The following is a 15,193-nucleotide window of genomic DNA, read 5'->3' on the forward strand; positions in this document are numbered from 1 at the left end:
GAACAAGCTAGCTGGAAGGACAGTCCTAGCTGTGGGAATACTGACCTTGCTAGCTGAAGGGCAGTCCTAGCAGTGGGAGAAACTACACAAAAAAGTGGAGGCCATGCAGAGGGACCGGGTTAGCTGCTTGGGCCTGGCTAGCTACAGGGCCTATGCCAGCTGCAAGGCTGCATTAACATAGAGGCTGTGCTAACAGCCGGGGCCAAGCTAGCAGACCGGGGCCATGCAGAGGGAAACTGGGTTAGCTGCCAGGGCATGGCTAGCTACAGGGCCCATGCCAGCAGCAAGGGCTGCATAAACATAGAGGCTGTGCTAGCAGCCGGGGCAAGACTAGCAGACAGGGGCTCTGCTGAGGGACTGGGTTAGCCGCCAGGGCATGGCTAGCTACAGGGGGGTCAAACAGGGCAAAACGGGAAGCAAACAGGGGAGCTAACCGGGGAGACCAACAAGCTAAACAGGGAAGCTAAACTGGGCTAAACAGGGGAGTAACAGGCTAACAAGGGAGCTAAACAGGACTAACAAGGAAGCTAAACTGGGCTAACAGGGAAGCTAACAGGGCTAACAGGGGAGCTAGAGGGGACAAGAAAAAAAAAGGCAAACTCAACATACACAGTCTGTGCTGGCTGGGGTCGTAGACTTGGTGGGGTCGTACTGTTATGGTTTGTAACCGACCCCAATCGCACAACACAAGACAGGTATGGTGGTTTGCCAAGAAACAGATATTTATTGTGAACAGGGAAAAAGGGCACTGTCCCTTTAAGGGAGAAAACACAAAACACTGGAATAACACAAGAGGGGAAGGTAAAGTGCCTTTAAGAGGCGGGCAGGAAAAGGGAACACCTTGGGAAAGTAAGGGAACGCCTAAGGGAAGGTTAAGGGAACGCCTTGGGACAGAGGAACTAGAGACTAGGTAAACCAGGGACAAGGAGAACTAGGGAGAGAGGACTAGGGACTAGGAGAGCTAGGGATAGAGGACTAGGGACTAGGAGAACTAGGGATAGAGGACTAGGGACTAGGAGAACTAGGGATAGAGGACTAGGGACTGAGGCCCGCGGAGGCGGGCTGGGGTACAGGGAGGAACTGGGGACTGGTGGGAAAACATCTGGGCCGCTCTGCAGGACAGAGGAGAGAGTTACTGCACAAAGGGAAAAAACAGAGCAGGTGCAGAACAGTCCAAATAACAAAGTGAACAAAGTAATAATATCTTCGTGTGACAAACACACAGGGGGAGATGTAAAGTCCAAAAATACTATTCTAAGTGAGAACCAAAAACAGAGGCATTACGCTGGGAGATGAAATGTCCAAACTAACTAACAGAGGCAATACGCTGGGAGATGAAATGTCCAAACTAACTAACAGAGGCAATACGCTGGGAGAGTGACATCACAATCAAAACTCACCCAGGCGTATGCGTAAAGGTACAGGAACAGCAGCGGGAACGGGGGCAAGGGCACTACGCTGAGTGAGTGACATCACAATCAAAACTCACCCAGGCGTATGCGGAAAGGTACAGGGACAGCAACGGGGCGAGGGCATCGCCACCGGGTGGCTGGCTGTCCGAGCCGAGGGACAGAGTCCTGGAACAGTGGCGGTGGCGAGGAAGTCGTCCACCGGGTAGCCGCTGTCGGAGCCGAGGAACTGAGTGGCACGCCACACCTTGGTGTGCGCGTCGGAACAGAGAGACGCATCGGGGTGCGTCTGAACAGTGGCGGTGGCGAGGGCGTCGTCCACCGGGTAGCCGCTGTCGGAGCCGAGGAACTGAGTGGCGCGCCACACCTTGGTGTGCGCGTCGGAACAGAGAGACGCATCGGGGTGCGTCTGCGAGGAGGAGTGTGCCAAGCAGGAAGGTCTAGAAGATGCGCGTTGCGCGCTGGTCTGGAGAGCGTGCCAAGCTCGAGGGTTCTTGGAAGATGCGCGTTGCGCGCTGGTCTGGAGAGCGTGCCAAGCTCGAGCGTCCTTGGAAGATGCGCGTTGCGCGCTGGTCTGGAGAGCGTGCCAAGCTCGAGGGTTCTTGGAAGATGCGCGTTGCGCGCTGGTCTGGAGAGCGTGCCAAGCTCGAGCGTCCTTGGAAGATGCGCGTTGCGCGCTGGTCTGGAGAGCGTGCCAAGCTCGAGGGTTCTTGGAAGATGCGCGTTGCGCGCTGGTCTGGAGAGCGTGCCAAGCTCGAGCGTCCTTGGAAGATGCGCGTTGCGCGCTGAGGACTGGAGAGCGTCTGCGCTGGTCTGGATGTGCGTCAGGACGAACAGCTGCGCGGGGGTCTGCAGTGGAACGCTGGGGTGCCTCCCGTGGAAGTACAGGGAGCGCAGACCAGTCTCCCCCACAGGCAGCGGCGACAGCTGGCGAAGGCTGGAGCAAACATCTCGACGCCGGAGAATGGAACAGCATAGGCAGACAGAGGATCTCCCGAAAGAGTCTAGATGTTTAGAGAATATGACTCGGCAAGTATACAACACGACCCCACGCCAAAACGAGGGGAAGCGCCCTGGTATTTAAAGCCCACAGGGGGACTAATTAGCCTGCCACCACAGGTGCGAGAGATAATAGAATATCGAACAGGTGTGGCCACTAAGGGTAAGGAACGAGAGGGTGGGGGCTAGAGAGAGTGAGTGAGAAGGGAAAATAAACAGTATAGGCTTAAAGAAACAGAGAAAAGGTAGTGAGCAGCGGGCAAAACCTCACATAACCAGAGAATGGACATTCATTATTGATTTGCCTACGCACATTCCTTTGCCTTATAAGCGCATCCAAAGTATAATAGAGAAGTATATTCTGTACCTTTTGCTGCAATAAATACTTAATTACCACTTTGTGTGGAACCGATTCATTGTGGGAAGTGTTCATCATATTTATATATCATGTACTGTATGGCCAGTAATTAAAGTACATAAAGCGGTAGTGGTTTAATGATACCATACTTATCAATACAGTCAGGGAATTGTACCCCTCAGTTACAATTGGTCCTTCGAGCCGGAGGGTAACTAGCGTAATATTAATATAGTGGTATTAATATTGACATGGCCTATGATGAACACTCCACAAAACGGTTCTCCTAAAGTAGATTGCCCGCAGCGTAGACGGCAGACACCTCAGTACTTAGAGGATTACGTTGCCAATATACTACCTAGCTTTCTACAGACGGTAAACACGGAAAAAGTAGATAGTAAAATTATGTCCGACCCTATCGACCAGGCTACCCCGCCAATAGAGGCCCTAGTGGGTTCTAACGTAACTGACCAAGCTCATGGTAGGGACCAGGAGGGACCCGACATGACTTTACCCCCCGCCAAGACCGAAGAAGTAGTCCCCGGAGAGCTCCAGGATAAAGACAGCCCTCCAGGGATGGAACTCTACCCGCTACAAGAAGAGGAGAGCACCCCGGAGATGGATCTCCAGGACTCGCCACAGGAGAACAGATCTCCAACGAGTACTGCCAGGAGCGGATCACCTCAACCAGCGTCTTCCCCCAGCGAGGCGGACAAGATGCTGGCACAGGCATTCCTCGCCAGCCTAGCAGCCTCAACAGAGCGCGATCGACTCCAAGCACAGACGCTTAGTGAGCGCGAACATTCTTCCATGGAAAGAGAACGCCTTCAGGCGCAGCAACGGAGCGACGAAGATCGTATACGTCTAGAGATTAGACGCCTTCAGACGGAAGAGAATATGGTAAGGGACCGGGCCGAAGCCCAGCGCGCCGCCGCCGAAGCCCAGCGCGCCGCTGCTGGTGCCCAAAGAGAAGCAGAGCGCGACCTCGCTCTCACCAAGCGCGAAGCCGAGCGCGACCGATTACAAGCGCAGATAATGGAGCAGCTGATCACCAGGGCAACACCCCCTCCCTCCGCACGGGGTTCCAGGGCCTCGTCAAGACAAGGGTCAAGGGCACCCTCCCCCATCCGATCAAGCGACCCTGAGCCCGACCACCAGAGAGAGCCTATACCCCCCTCCGAACTCCTTCCCCGACCGGTCCACGCGAGACCCAGCTACAAGGAAGAAACGGTCTACACCGCGGAGAGGCTAAATAGACGACTACAGGATCTAGAGGACCTGCCAGAGGAAGAAGAAGAGGGAGAGGAGGAGAATCAAGCCCGACAGCAGCACAGTACTCCACAGGACCAGGAGGTCCAGTACAGCCCAGGCTCTACCCCCGCGGCTCTGCGCTACAGACCCCCGACTCAATTCACGGGTGAGCTTGACGCACGACCAGCCCCGAGGAACAGCACCTGGATACGCGGGCCATGGTACCCAGCAGGTACCAGCCCACCAAGAGGCGTAAGAGGAGACTCGCCTAGGAGGCCTCTCTTCCAACGCTCACCGATGTGCCAGCCATCCATGGCATCATACATTGGCACACCGACGTTTCCGGACTTCACCCACGAGAACAGAGCACAGTACACGGAGCTACGAATGTGCTTAGAGACAATGATGTCCGATGTAGCTGATGAACCGTACAAGTATGCTATCCTACTGAAGCACCTCAAGGTAATACAAGAGATAAGGCATATTGACCGCCTACCCCCAGCCACAGACAATCGCTCACTAGATGACCTGTCTATCAAGGTACAATCCCTGGTAGGGATGCTGGGGGCGCAAAGAGAAAAGGGTATGCACGAACTGTACGCGAACTCTAATGTCGAGAGGATTTTAGAGAAGCTTCCGCCCGCCCGACAAGAGCGCTTCAGGCGGCAAAGAGACCACCGTGATCCTAACGGTCCCGAGCCATCCCTCCTAGACCTAGCCGACTTCCTGGCGAGAGAAGTCAACAGCCTACGGTTGGATACGTTCATGCGGAGCACCCCAAGCTCCAGAGAGGGACCTAGGAGAGCAAACGATGGCCGAAGATTGGTGACCGTCATGCACCAATCAGAATCAGTACCGAGCAGCAAGAACCACAGTACCCCCTCGATGAAAGAGAAGTGGAAGATGGTGTGCCCGTACTGCGAAAAGGAACACTGGTTGTCACAATGTGACACGTTCAAGAAGATGACCGCCGACGAGGTGAGTCAATGGATAAAGTCCAACCGACGCTGTTACCGATGTGCGCGCAGTCACATGGCAGCCGATTGCCGCTTAAAGAAGAGGTGTAATCGGTGTGACCGAGCCCACCTAGATGTCCTACACGACAGTAACAGAAGAAAGCCTGCACCCTCAAGCAGCACAAAGGCAAGTGTTATGTACATTGACCCCGCCAGCAGCGGGGGCGCCCGGGTGCTCTTAAAGGTGGTCCGCGTAACACTGAGTTACCAAGACAAGGTCATGGACACTTACGCCGTCCTTGACGACGGGTCAGAGAAGACCCTTCTCCTCGCGTCCGCTGCGGCCCAGCTGGGGCTGCGGGGGAGCGAAAACCAGATGACGATTCGGACAATAAGAAGAGATCTAAAGACGATAAAGGGCGAGAATGTCTCCTTCACTATCGCAGCAAGCGGGCAGCCAGAGAGACGGTATAGGATTACTAACGCTTTCACCAGCCAAGAAATAGGCCTGTCGCAGTACACCTACCCCATCGCCAAGCTGATGGATAAATATGTGCACCTGCGTCAACTACCTATACCGCTCATAGACGGTGCCACCCCGACCCTGCTGATAGGCTCCGACCATGCAGACCTCATCGTCCCGATAGACCGGGTCCACACAGGGCCCAGAGGCTGTCCTGCAGCAGTCGAGACCCGCCTAGGATGGACATTACAAGGCCCCCTCGCTAAGTCTCTTAACCGAACAGCAGCCACTAACTGCCTCCACTCCAGAGTGACAGAAGAAGACACCACCCTCCTACAGCATGTCGAGAGGCTATGGACACTAGAGACAATGCCCTTTAAGAACGAAAAGAAAGACAGTCGTTCCAAGGAAGACATTTACGCTATAGCCCTCCTCGAGCAGGGGACAAAGAGAGTCAAAGTCAACGGAGTGATGAGATACGCAACTCCACTCCTGAGGCGAGAGGGTATGCCTACCTTCCACGCCCCAAAAGAAGCGACGGAGCGGTATCTATTGAACACAGAGCGGCGCCTAGCCAGAGACCCCGCTCAAGAGACGGTGTACCGCGCTGAGATTAACAAGCTAATCACAGCGGGACACATAAAGAAAATTGACATTAAAGAGGCCGATCAGACGACCGAATCATGGTACGTGCCGCACCACAAAGTCCACCACAACGGCAAGGATCGTATTGTGTTCAACTGCAGCTACCAGATCGGATCACAAAATCTGAATAAAGAGCTCTTGCCCGGCCCAACACTCGGCCCCTCTCTACTAGGCGTGTTACTACGTTTCCGCCAAGACAAGGTGGCCATCAGCGGCGACATCAAAGGGATGTTCCTGCAGGTGAGACTAGTGGAGGAGGACAAGCCCCTGCTGCGGTTCCTATGGAGAGAGAGGATCGGGGATGAGCAACCAGCCATCTATCAATGGGAAGTCCTCCCTTTCGGAACCACATGCAGCCCATGCTGTGCTACGTTTGCACTGCAAAAACACGTCGCAGAGGACCCAGCAGCTGATGAAGAGGTCCGACAAAGTGTAGGAAATAGTTTCTACGTGGACAACTGTCTGCAAAGCGTCTCGACGCCAGAAGAAGCCGAGGCCCTTCTACTCAAGCTCCGCGCCTCCCTGATCAAAGGCGGCTTTGATCTCAGGCAGTGGGCCAGCAGCGACCCGCAAGTATTGCGCAGCCTCTCCCCCGAGGACAAGGCAGCAAGCAGCGAGACCTGGATGGCGACCATCCCAGGAGAAGCCCAAGAAATGACATTAGGACTAGTCTGGCGCTTCAAAACAGACTCGCTCCATTATAAACACACACCCCTGACCAAGGAGCAGGGAAGGTTGACTGCACTACCGACCACCAGACGGAGTGTATACAGAACACTCGCCAGACAATATGACCCGTTGGGATGTATTCTACCTTACACCACCAGGGCAAAGATGATTGTAAGAGCGCTATGGGACAAGGACCAGGGCTGGGACGACCCCATACCCGAACACCTTGCATCCACATGGAGAGAGTGGAAGACGGAACTCAGCTCACTCCCAGGTGTCAACATACGCCGCAGCTACTTCCCACCCACAGTGAGGCCGGAGACGTGCCAGATGGACCTGCACGTCTTCAGCGACGCCTCCGAAGTAGCCTACGGTTCGTGGCCTACTTGCGTGCCCGAGAGGAGGGAGGAGAAATACATACTGCTTTCATCCTGGCTCGCTCAAGAATAGCCCCACGAAAGCAACAATCTATCCCGCGTCTAGAGCTCTGCGCAGCCCTAGCAGGAGCGCAACTCGCCACGTTAATCCAACGTGAACTCACCATTCCGGTGCAAAGAACAATCTTGTGGTCAGACTCCACGACAGTACTCACATGGATCCGGTCTGATTCGTGCAGATACAAGGTCTTCGTGGGAGTCAGAGTCACAGAGATTCAAGATTTAACAGAAGTAGCAAGCTGGAGGTATGTGGACACAAAACACAACCCAGCTGACGTCATCACCCGGGGAATGTCCCTGGATGACCTCACCCGTCACAACCTATACAGTGACGGGCCAGAGTTCCTCAAGCTCCCGGAAGAAGAGTGGCCTACACCCACCCCACGGGAAGCGAGTAAAGAGGAGGCAGAAAACAAGAAATCTATGTTCTGTGGATTGAACACACTCGTCTCCACAGACCCCGACATAGACGATTGCCTCACCCTAGAGAGTGCGCAGCTAAAGACATTCCTGTGGCACCACCCAGAGGTTCAGCTCACTACTGACATTACAGCAGCTGACTACGAAGAAGCAGAACTTCTTCTACTACAACGAGCCCAGAGAGACTCGTTCCCCGATGAGCTAGACTGTCTACTAGGGGTGGGACGATACATCGATCCAGATCGATACATCGATGTAATTATCAACGATCGAATCGGATCGATGCGATGTAATAAGATCGATTCATATCGATACTCTTATTTTGAAAATCCTGTGGCGAGTCTCATAACTGATTGTGTTAAATGGGCATATGATATCATCTCATATCGATCGCAGGCACCTGAATCTAATCGTATCGTATTGTATCGTGAGAGACTTTGTGATATCGGCAAATATCGTATCGTTGTCCAAAGAATCGATATCGTATCGTATCATGATGAAACTGGTGATTCCCACCCCTACTGTCTACAGGGAGCAAAGCCCGTCCCATCAGACAGCAGACTGCTCCACCTAGCCCCCGAGAGCGACGCCCATGGTCTCATCAGAGTGGGTGGTCGTCTGCGGAGAGCTCCAGACTTACCGGATGACGTCAAGTACCCGATAGTCTTAAACAGCCGACACAAGGTCACAGAGCTGATCATAAAGAAATACGACGAGGATGTGCATCACGCCGGGGCAGAGAGAGTCTTTGCGGAGATCAGACGTCGTTATTGGATACTGCAAGGGAGAGAAGCAGTGCGGCGCTTCCAGCGAACCTGTCTAGACTGTCGTAAGTGGCGAGCGCAGCCCAGTATACCCCGGATGGCTGACCTACCTCCCTGTCGCCTCCGACTCGGCGACAAGCCTTTTCACTCCACCGGTATGGACTGTTTCGGCCCGCTGTATATAAAGAAAGGAAGAGGAACCGAGAAGCGGTGGGGTATTGTATTCAAATGCATGACCACCCGAGCGATGCATATAGAACTCCTTCCAACCATGAGCACAGACTCATTCCTTATGGCCTTCCGAAGATTCACATCGCGGAAAGGCAAACCGCCTATATTATTGTCTGATCACGGGACAAACTTCAAAGGCGGAGAAAGAGAGCTGAGAGAGAGCTTCCAAGCTATGGGCCCAGAACTTAAGACCCACCTCGCTCCATCCCAGATTGACTTCCAGTTTAATCCCCCGAACGCACCTCACTTCGGTGGAACTTGGGAACGAGAAGTACGTTCAATAAAGACAGCCCTGTACGCCGTGCTTGGGGCCCAGACCGTGGCGGAAGAAGTCTTAATGACAGTCCTCACGGAGATCGAGGGAGTATTGAACTCAAAGCCCCTCGGTTACGTCTCAAGTGATGTAGCAGATGTCGACCCAGTCACCCCCAACACACTCTTGATGGGGCGGCTGGACCCCGCGCTACCACAGACAATGTACAGGCCTGAAGAAGCGAACGGCCGAAGAATGTGGAGGTACAGTCAAGTATTGGCTGACAAGTTTTGGAACAGCTTCCTACTCCACTATCTACCGTCTCTACAGACCCGCCAGAAATGGGTGAAAGAGAGAGACAATTTGACAGAAGGAACAGTCGTCATGATTATCGACCAGTCACTACCCCGAGCTATGTGGCCGGCTGGCCGCGTAAGCAAAGTGATCACCGGTGCCGACGGAAAGGTCCGAGCAGCCGAAGTGCTCGTCCAAGGACGGATCTACACCCGACCCGTGGCGAGGCTAATAGAACTGCCAAGGCTCCCCGATACTATCGATGACGACCATGACCCATGACTTTGTGAACTGCCCGACCCCTCACAACAGACATTGAGTAGTGGACAGTGCGGTTAATCTGTCTCTGCTTAGCTAATTAGGTGGGACTAATTAGGAGGCGGCTGTTACAAAGGATCAGATTAAACCGAATATATATATTTATTGATTGATATATATTGCATAGTATTTGTATATCGTTTGATATCCCTTGTATATTCCTTGTACATATACACGGAATGTCCCTTTAGCCTAGTACAGACCATAATATTTCATTCTCCTATTGGACAGCGGTCCACAGGCGCCAGAGCCATGCCTCCAGAGTCAGGTTCAAGGCCACCGTCAAGACATGTCTGTACATGCCCGGCCTTGCCCAGGGATACGAGACAGAAATGAGGTTGGCACTAGATTGTTCGCCGTGCATATAAATATGGCGCAGGTGAATACAGAAGTAGAGTTACCCAATAAGTTGAAGCCTCACCCACGATACTCCGTGCGGTGAAGTATGGCCTGTTTGGCCCCAAATAGAGCATTGAGACCGCATGCGAATTAATAACTGAATTGTCAGAGTTTGGCGCTATACCGTCGAGTGCGACATATTTCTATTAAGTCAGTAATAATCTATTTGTGTATAGTGTATCGTGCGGCTAAAGTTCTACAGTGACCAGCATCACCAACGCTTCCTCGTACCAGCTAGAGTGCTTATCCAGGCTGGGCTGCTTTCATGGCGCTTTCACCCGAGGAGACCTAGACGAGAACCGTGTGGACATGTACACTGGATTAATCTACCCGACGACTACATAGCCCTTTGCGGCTGGATTATATTTGTTTTGGTCCTGTGATTTATGGAGCGGAGAATCGCCGACGCCTACACGTGTGGGATTTACCCTGTGAGGAGCCAAGTCGAGTCTGCGCCTCAGAGAGCCTGAGGCCGGCTAGCTTTCTTCACTGTGGAGCTACAGTCTACGGAGAACAGCTGTATTCGTCTGTGGATCAAGAGACTATTGCACCGTCTCCTGTACTTGGAGTCTCCTTAGTCATCGTTGACCAGACTCTCTACTACCGACAGATCCTCTACCCCTGCTAGCTTACAACCGGGGGGACCCTTCCAGTATCTCCCGCTATATATTACTAGTGTACCATAGATATAATTCCCTAAGATTCAGGTTGTATAATTACCTCCTGCGTAACCAGAGAATGGACATTCATTATTGATTTGCCTACGCACATTCCTTTGCCTTATAAGCGCATCCAAAGTATAATAGAGAAGTATATTCTGTACCTTTTGCTGCAATAAATACTTAATTACCACTTTGTGTGGAACCGATTCATTGTGGGAAGTGTTCATCATATTTATATATCATGTACTGTATGGCCAGTAATTAAAGTACATAAAGCGGTAGTGGTTTAATGATACCATACTTATCAATACAGTCAGGGAATTGTACCCCTCAGTTACAGTTGTCAGTTGTGTCATGAGTAGGGCTGGGTATCGTTTGAACATTTTCAATACTAGTGTCAATACCGATACCTGAGATTTGATACCTTACTTTGCTGAGTTACAGTACATGTATGTGCGTCACGGAAAAGAAAATGAGTGGAAAAGAACATTTTATTACTGTAGCAACCACTGTAGTGGTTTTCCAAAGTCACTAGCCACTCAGCATTTTCACCAGCCAAAAATCACTCACTCTCACACACACACACACACACACACACACACACACACACACACACACACACACACACACACACACACACACACACACACACACACACACACACACACACACACACACACACAGACTCTCACTGCGTTCTGAGAGAGAGAGACTCTTCACTACGACTCTAAAACGGTGACGCTGCACGGTCTACCCGCCAAAGTGGCTGGTAAGAGTGACGGAGTTACACGCCACTGCCGAATTCTACCCGCATTTGGCGGGTGGCGGGTGTTAATGTCAAGCCCTGCATATAAGATAACCAGATTATCACAGAGGGAGGAGAAGGTGCAATGTGCTTCCTCCACAATGTAACTAATCCAGGAATTGACTTGACTTCAGTCCTTCACTAATTGGTTTTCTCAATCATGACATGACAACGACTTACTAAATTACCTCCATACAAGTGAGGAAGACCCTTTTGGACCTCTGACTGTGCTCTGACCTCTCCATCACTTTCTCTTATCTTCTCTCCCCTCCCTCCTTTCCTCACTTCTTCCCTATCCATCCTTTATCTATCTCTCTCTCTCTCGCTCTCGCTCTCTCTCTCTCTCTGTCTCGCTCTCTCTCTCTCCTTCTTCCCTCTCTCTCTCTCTCTCTCTCTCTCTCTCTCTCTCTCTCTCTCTCTCTCTCTCTCTCTCTCTCTCTCTCTCTCTCTCTCTCTCTCTCTCTCTCTCTCTCTCTCTCTCTCTCTCGGTCTCGCTCTCTCTCTCTCTTTTCTCTCTCTCTCAGGTGCGTTTGGAGCTGGGGTCAGGCGAGCGTCTGCTGAGCTCCGAGAGGGGCCTTCGCCTCAGTGACCGGGCGTGGCACTCTGTAGACTTACACCGCGACCAACACAACGTCACTCTGACCGTCGACTGGCACTCCCACACCAGCCTCCACATGCCGGGGCCTGACCTGGACCTCAGCATCCAGGATGGGCTCTTTGTCGGCGGGTCGGCCGGGTTGAACCACCCCTACCTCGTCCCTTCCTTCGGACGCAACTCCACTGGGTTCAGGGGCTGCATGGATGAAGTTGTGTTTAACGAGCACAACCTGCTGTCGAGTCTCAGGCAGTATTCTAGTTATAAGAGTGTCCATGAAGTGTCTCTAGGCTGTAGCCCCCAGTTTTCTGCCACAGAAGAGGATTCTGTTAGTTTTTTAAGCTCCAAAGCCTTCCTCGTGCTGCCGTCGTGGGACATACTACAGGAGGGGGTGTTCGAATGTGACATACAACCCTCCACCGGAGTGGTAGATGGTTTGGTCTTATATAGCTCCTCAAACTATGGAGGGTTTGTTGCCCTGGAGATCAGAGATGGTCGTTTGGTGGCAGCGGTGGGGAATAGAGGGAGTAAAACCGAGCTGCGTTCCCACATACCCCTCCACAGCAACCACAGCTGGTACCCAGTCCGGCTGCACCTCCTGACCCACAGTGCCCTGCTCATGGTGGGGAAGGAGATAGTCGACGTAAGCCTGGTTCCAAATCTCCAGGCACTTCAGCTCACAGGGCCTCTCTACCTGGGAGGGCTGGATGAACGAGCACGTGGAGAGGCGAGGCAAGCGGGGGTCCTGTCAGCTGGGGCTCAGGTTGAGGGAGGGGTTTCCTTTAAAGGCTGTCTAAGGGACATCAGGTTAAACACTCAAACAACAGGGCTCCCTCATGCTATGGTCACCAAGGAGGTCTCTGTGGGCTGCCAGACAGAGAAGGTTCCACAAGACACTGCCGACACCAGTCCAACTGACCACATTCATTCTGATATAATGACTCAACAACCAATTAGCAACAGTGGGCCAGACAGGAAGAAGACCCACCACAACTTCCTGTTGCTGAGAGACCTGGAAGTTGTGGAGGGAAGGACGGCGCCTCTGGAACCCAGACACATCAAGGTGGAGTAGATTGTGCATTAGGTCGTGTGGGAATCATTCTTGTCTGCTGTTCTGGCTTTTTGCTATTTTTTTAACCTAACTTTTAACCCCTAACACGTCAAGGTGTGCCTATTTTAAGTATGCATTCTAATCACTCTCCAGGTGAACCTAGATCTCCGGAAGTTGGGGATCCGCCCGTCTCAGCTGATGTTCCGCATAGAGGAGCACCCGGTCCACGGCCAGCTCCGACTCAACCTCCCCTCCAACCGGGACAGAACAAGGGATGAAGGAGAGGGGGAGGAGGAGGAGTGGACCTTCAGCATGCTAGACCTGTGGCAGGGTCAGGTGGCGTATGTCCACGGAGGGTCGGAGGACAGCAAGGACTTCTTCATGTTCTCTGTCCAGTTGTCCAGCAGCAAGAGGCAGCTGCCGGCGTTTCTGAAGGACAGCCGGCTATACCGCTTCAACATCAGCGTCAGTCCCGTTAACGACGCACCGGACCTCGGCCTGCCAGAGGGAAGCCTGTTTGTTCTCCAGAAGAATACCAGCCGACAGGTAGCTGCTCTGGAGCATTGGTTCCTCGCAAATTTTTGCAAGTTATTTAATTTGCTATTAAAGGTGACGTATTATGGAAAATGGGTTTTGTTGCCTAGTCTTTGTGTGGATTTGGCAGACTGAAATAGTATTTAGACGCTGAGGGGGAAATTACATGACTGTGCAGTTTGGCCAGGGTTTGACGTTTTCAGATTAACAAGCCTAAGTAATTATTGCTGAAGTCACATGAGGTACTAATTAATTAATTGTTTTAATTAATGAATTGGCTGGGCTTTGTGGAGCCAGCAACACTGCTCACCTAACGTGCTGCCCAGTTTGTAAAAAGTGTTTTACTCTTGTTGGGCGTGGGAACAATTGGATAATATTTGTGTTCTAATTGACATGTGTATTTCTATTTATGTGTGTGTTTGTGTGCAAGTAAATGTGCACATTGTGTTTGCGTGTGGCTGGGTTGGTGTTGTTGAGTGGAACATAGATATCCATTGTATTTATCTGTATGCAGACAATTTAATAATTTTTTTTATAAACAGACATACAATTAAGACCAATAAAGGACTAATAATTTCAAAGAAGTATTAAGCAAATGAATAATTTAGATACAATAGATAGATAGATAGATAGATAGATAGATAGATAGATAGATAGATAGATAGATAGATAGATAGATAGATAGATAGATAGATAGATAGATAGATAGATAGATAGATAGATAGATAGATAGATAGATAGATAGATAGATAGATAGATAGATAGATAGATAGATAGATAGATAGATAGATAGATAGATAGATAGATAGATAGATAGATAGATAGATAGATAGATAGATAGATAGATAGATAGATAGATAGATAGATAGATAGATAGATAGATAGATAGATAGATAGATAGATAGATAGATAGATAGATAGATAGATAGATAGATAGATAGATAGATAGATAGATAGATAGATAGATAGATAGATAGATAGATAGATAGATAGATAGATAGATAGATAGATAGATAGATAGATAGATAGATAGATAGATAGATAGATAGATAGATAGATAGATATAGATAGATAGATATTAATCAAATGAACATTTCTCCAGCTGACCACAGACCTGCTGCAAGTGTCAGACCCAGACAGTAGCGCAGCAGACCTGATGTTCTGCGCCCTGGGAAACACCAACAGCGAGGCTGGCCACCTGGAGCATCAAGAATACCGCGGCAGGTATGAACAGGAATAGAATTAGGGCTGGGTATATACAGTATACAATATTTTAAAGGAACACACCAACATTATGGAAAATGTGCTTATCGTCTTCTCCAGTCAGACAAGAAGATAGATACCAATTCTCTCTCTGTGTGCTCAGTAGAAAGCTATCTGGCTGCAAGCTATCCTAGCTTAGCACAATGAGTGGATGCTCATACGGACCAGCTAGCCTAGCTGTTGGCCAAAAACACCTCTCCCGGAGTTTTAAGCTAGGCTAGTGGTCCGTATCCGCTTCCATTCATTTGTGCTAGGCATTTCCCATGTTGGCATGTTCCTTTAAGGTATACTGTCATGGAGTCATGGAAGTGTACACGTTCACAGCAGTATTATAAAGAATTTGAGAAATTACTATTTTGAATACAGTTGCACCATGGCATGAGGATTACAAGATAAAGTTATCAAAAATATGTCATATCG

At 50.8% G+C, this 15,193-nt stretch overlaps 1 protein-coding gene across 1 annotated transcript in view; it reads left to right on the forward strand.

Annotated features, from left to right (window-relative positions):
- Window positions 1–15,193, forward strand: part of LOC311237365 (chondroitin sulfate proteoglycan 4-like) — an 89,205-nt gene that overhangs the window by 21,058 nt on the left and 52,954 nt on the right. Inside the window, exons 3-5 of the mRNA XM_084325197.1 lie at window positions 11,855–12,988; window positions 13,130–13,522; window positions 14,613–14,734. Of these exons, the coding sequence (XP_084181323.1) occupies window positions 11,855–12,988; window positions 13,130–13,522; window positions 14,613–14,734 (1,649 nt within the window). The remainder of the gene's footprint in view (window positions 1–11,854; window positions 12,989–13,129; window positions 13,523–14,612; window positions 14,735–15,193) is intronic.

This window comes from Notolepis coatsorum, assembly GCF_963971535.1.
Source record: "Notolepis coatsorum genome assembly, chromosome: 11".
NCBI classification, from domain to species: domain Eukaryota; kingdom Metazoa; phylum Chordata; class Actinopteri; order Aulopiformes; family Paralepididae; genus Notolepis; species Notolepis coatsorum.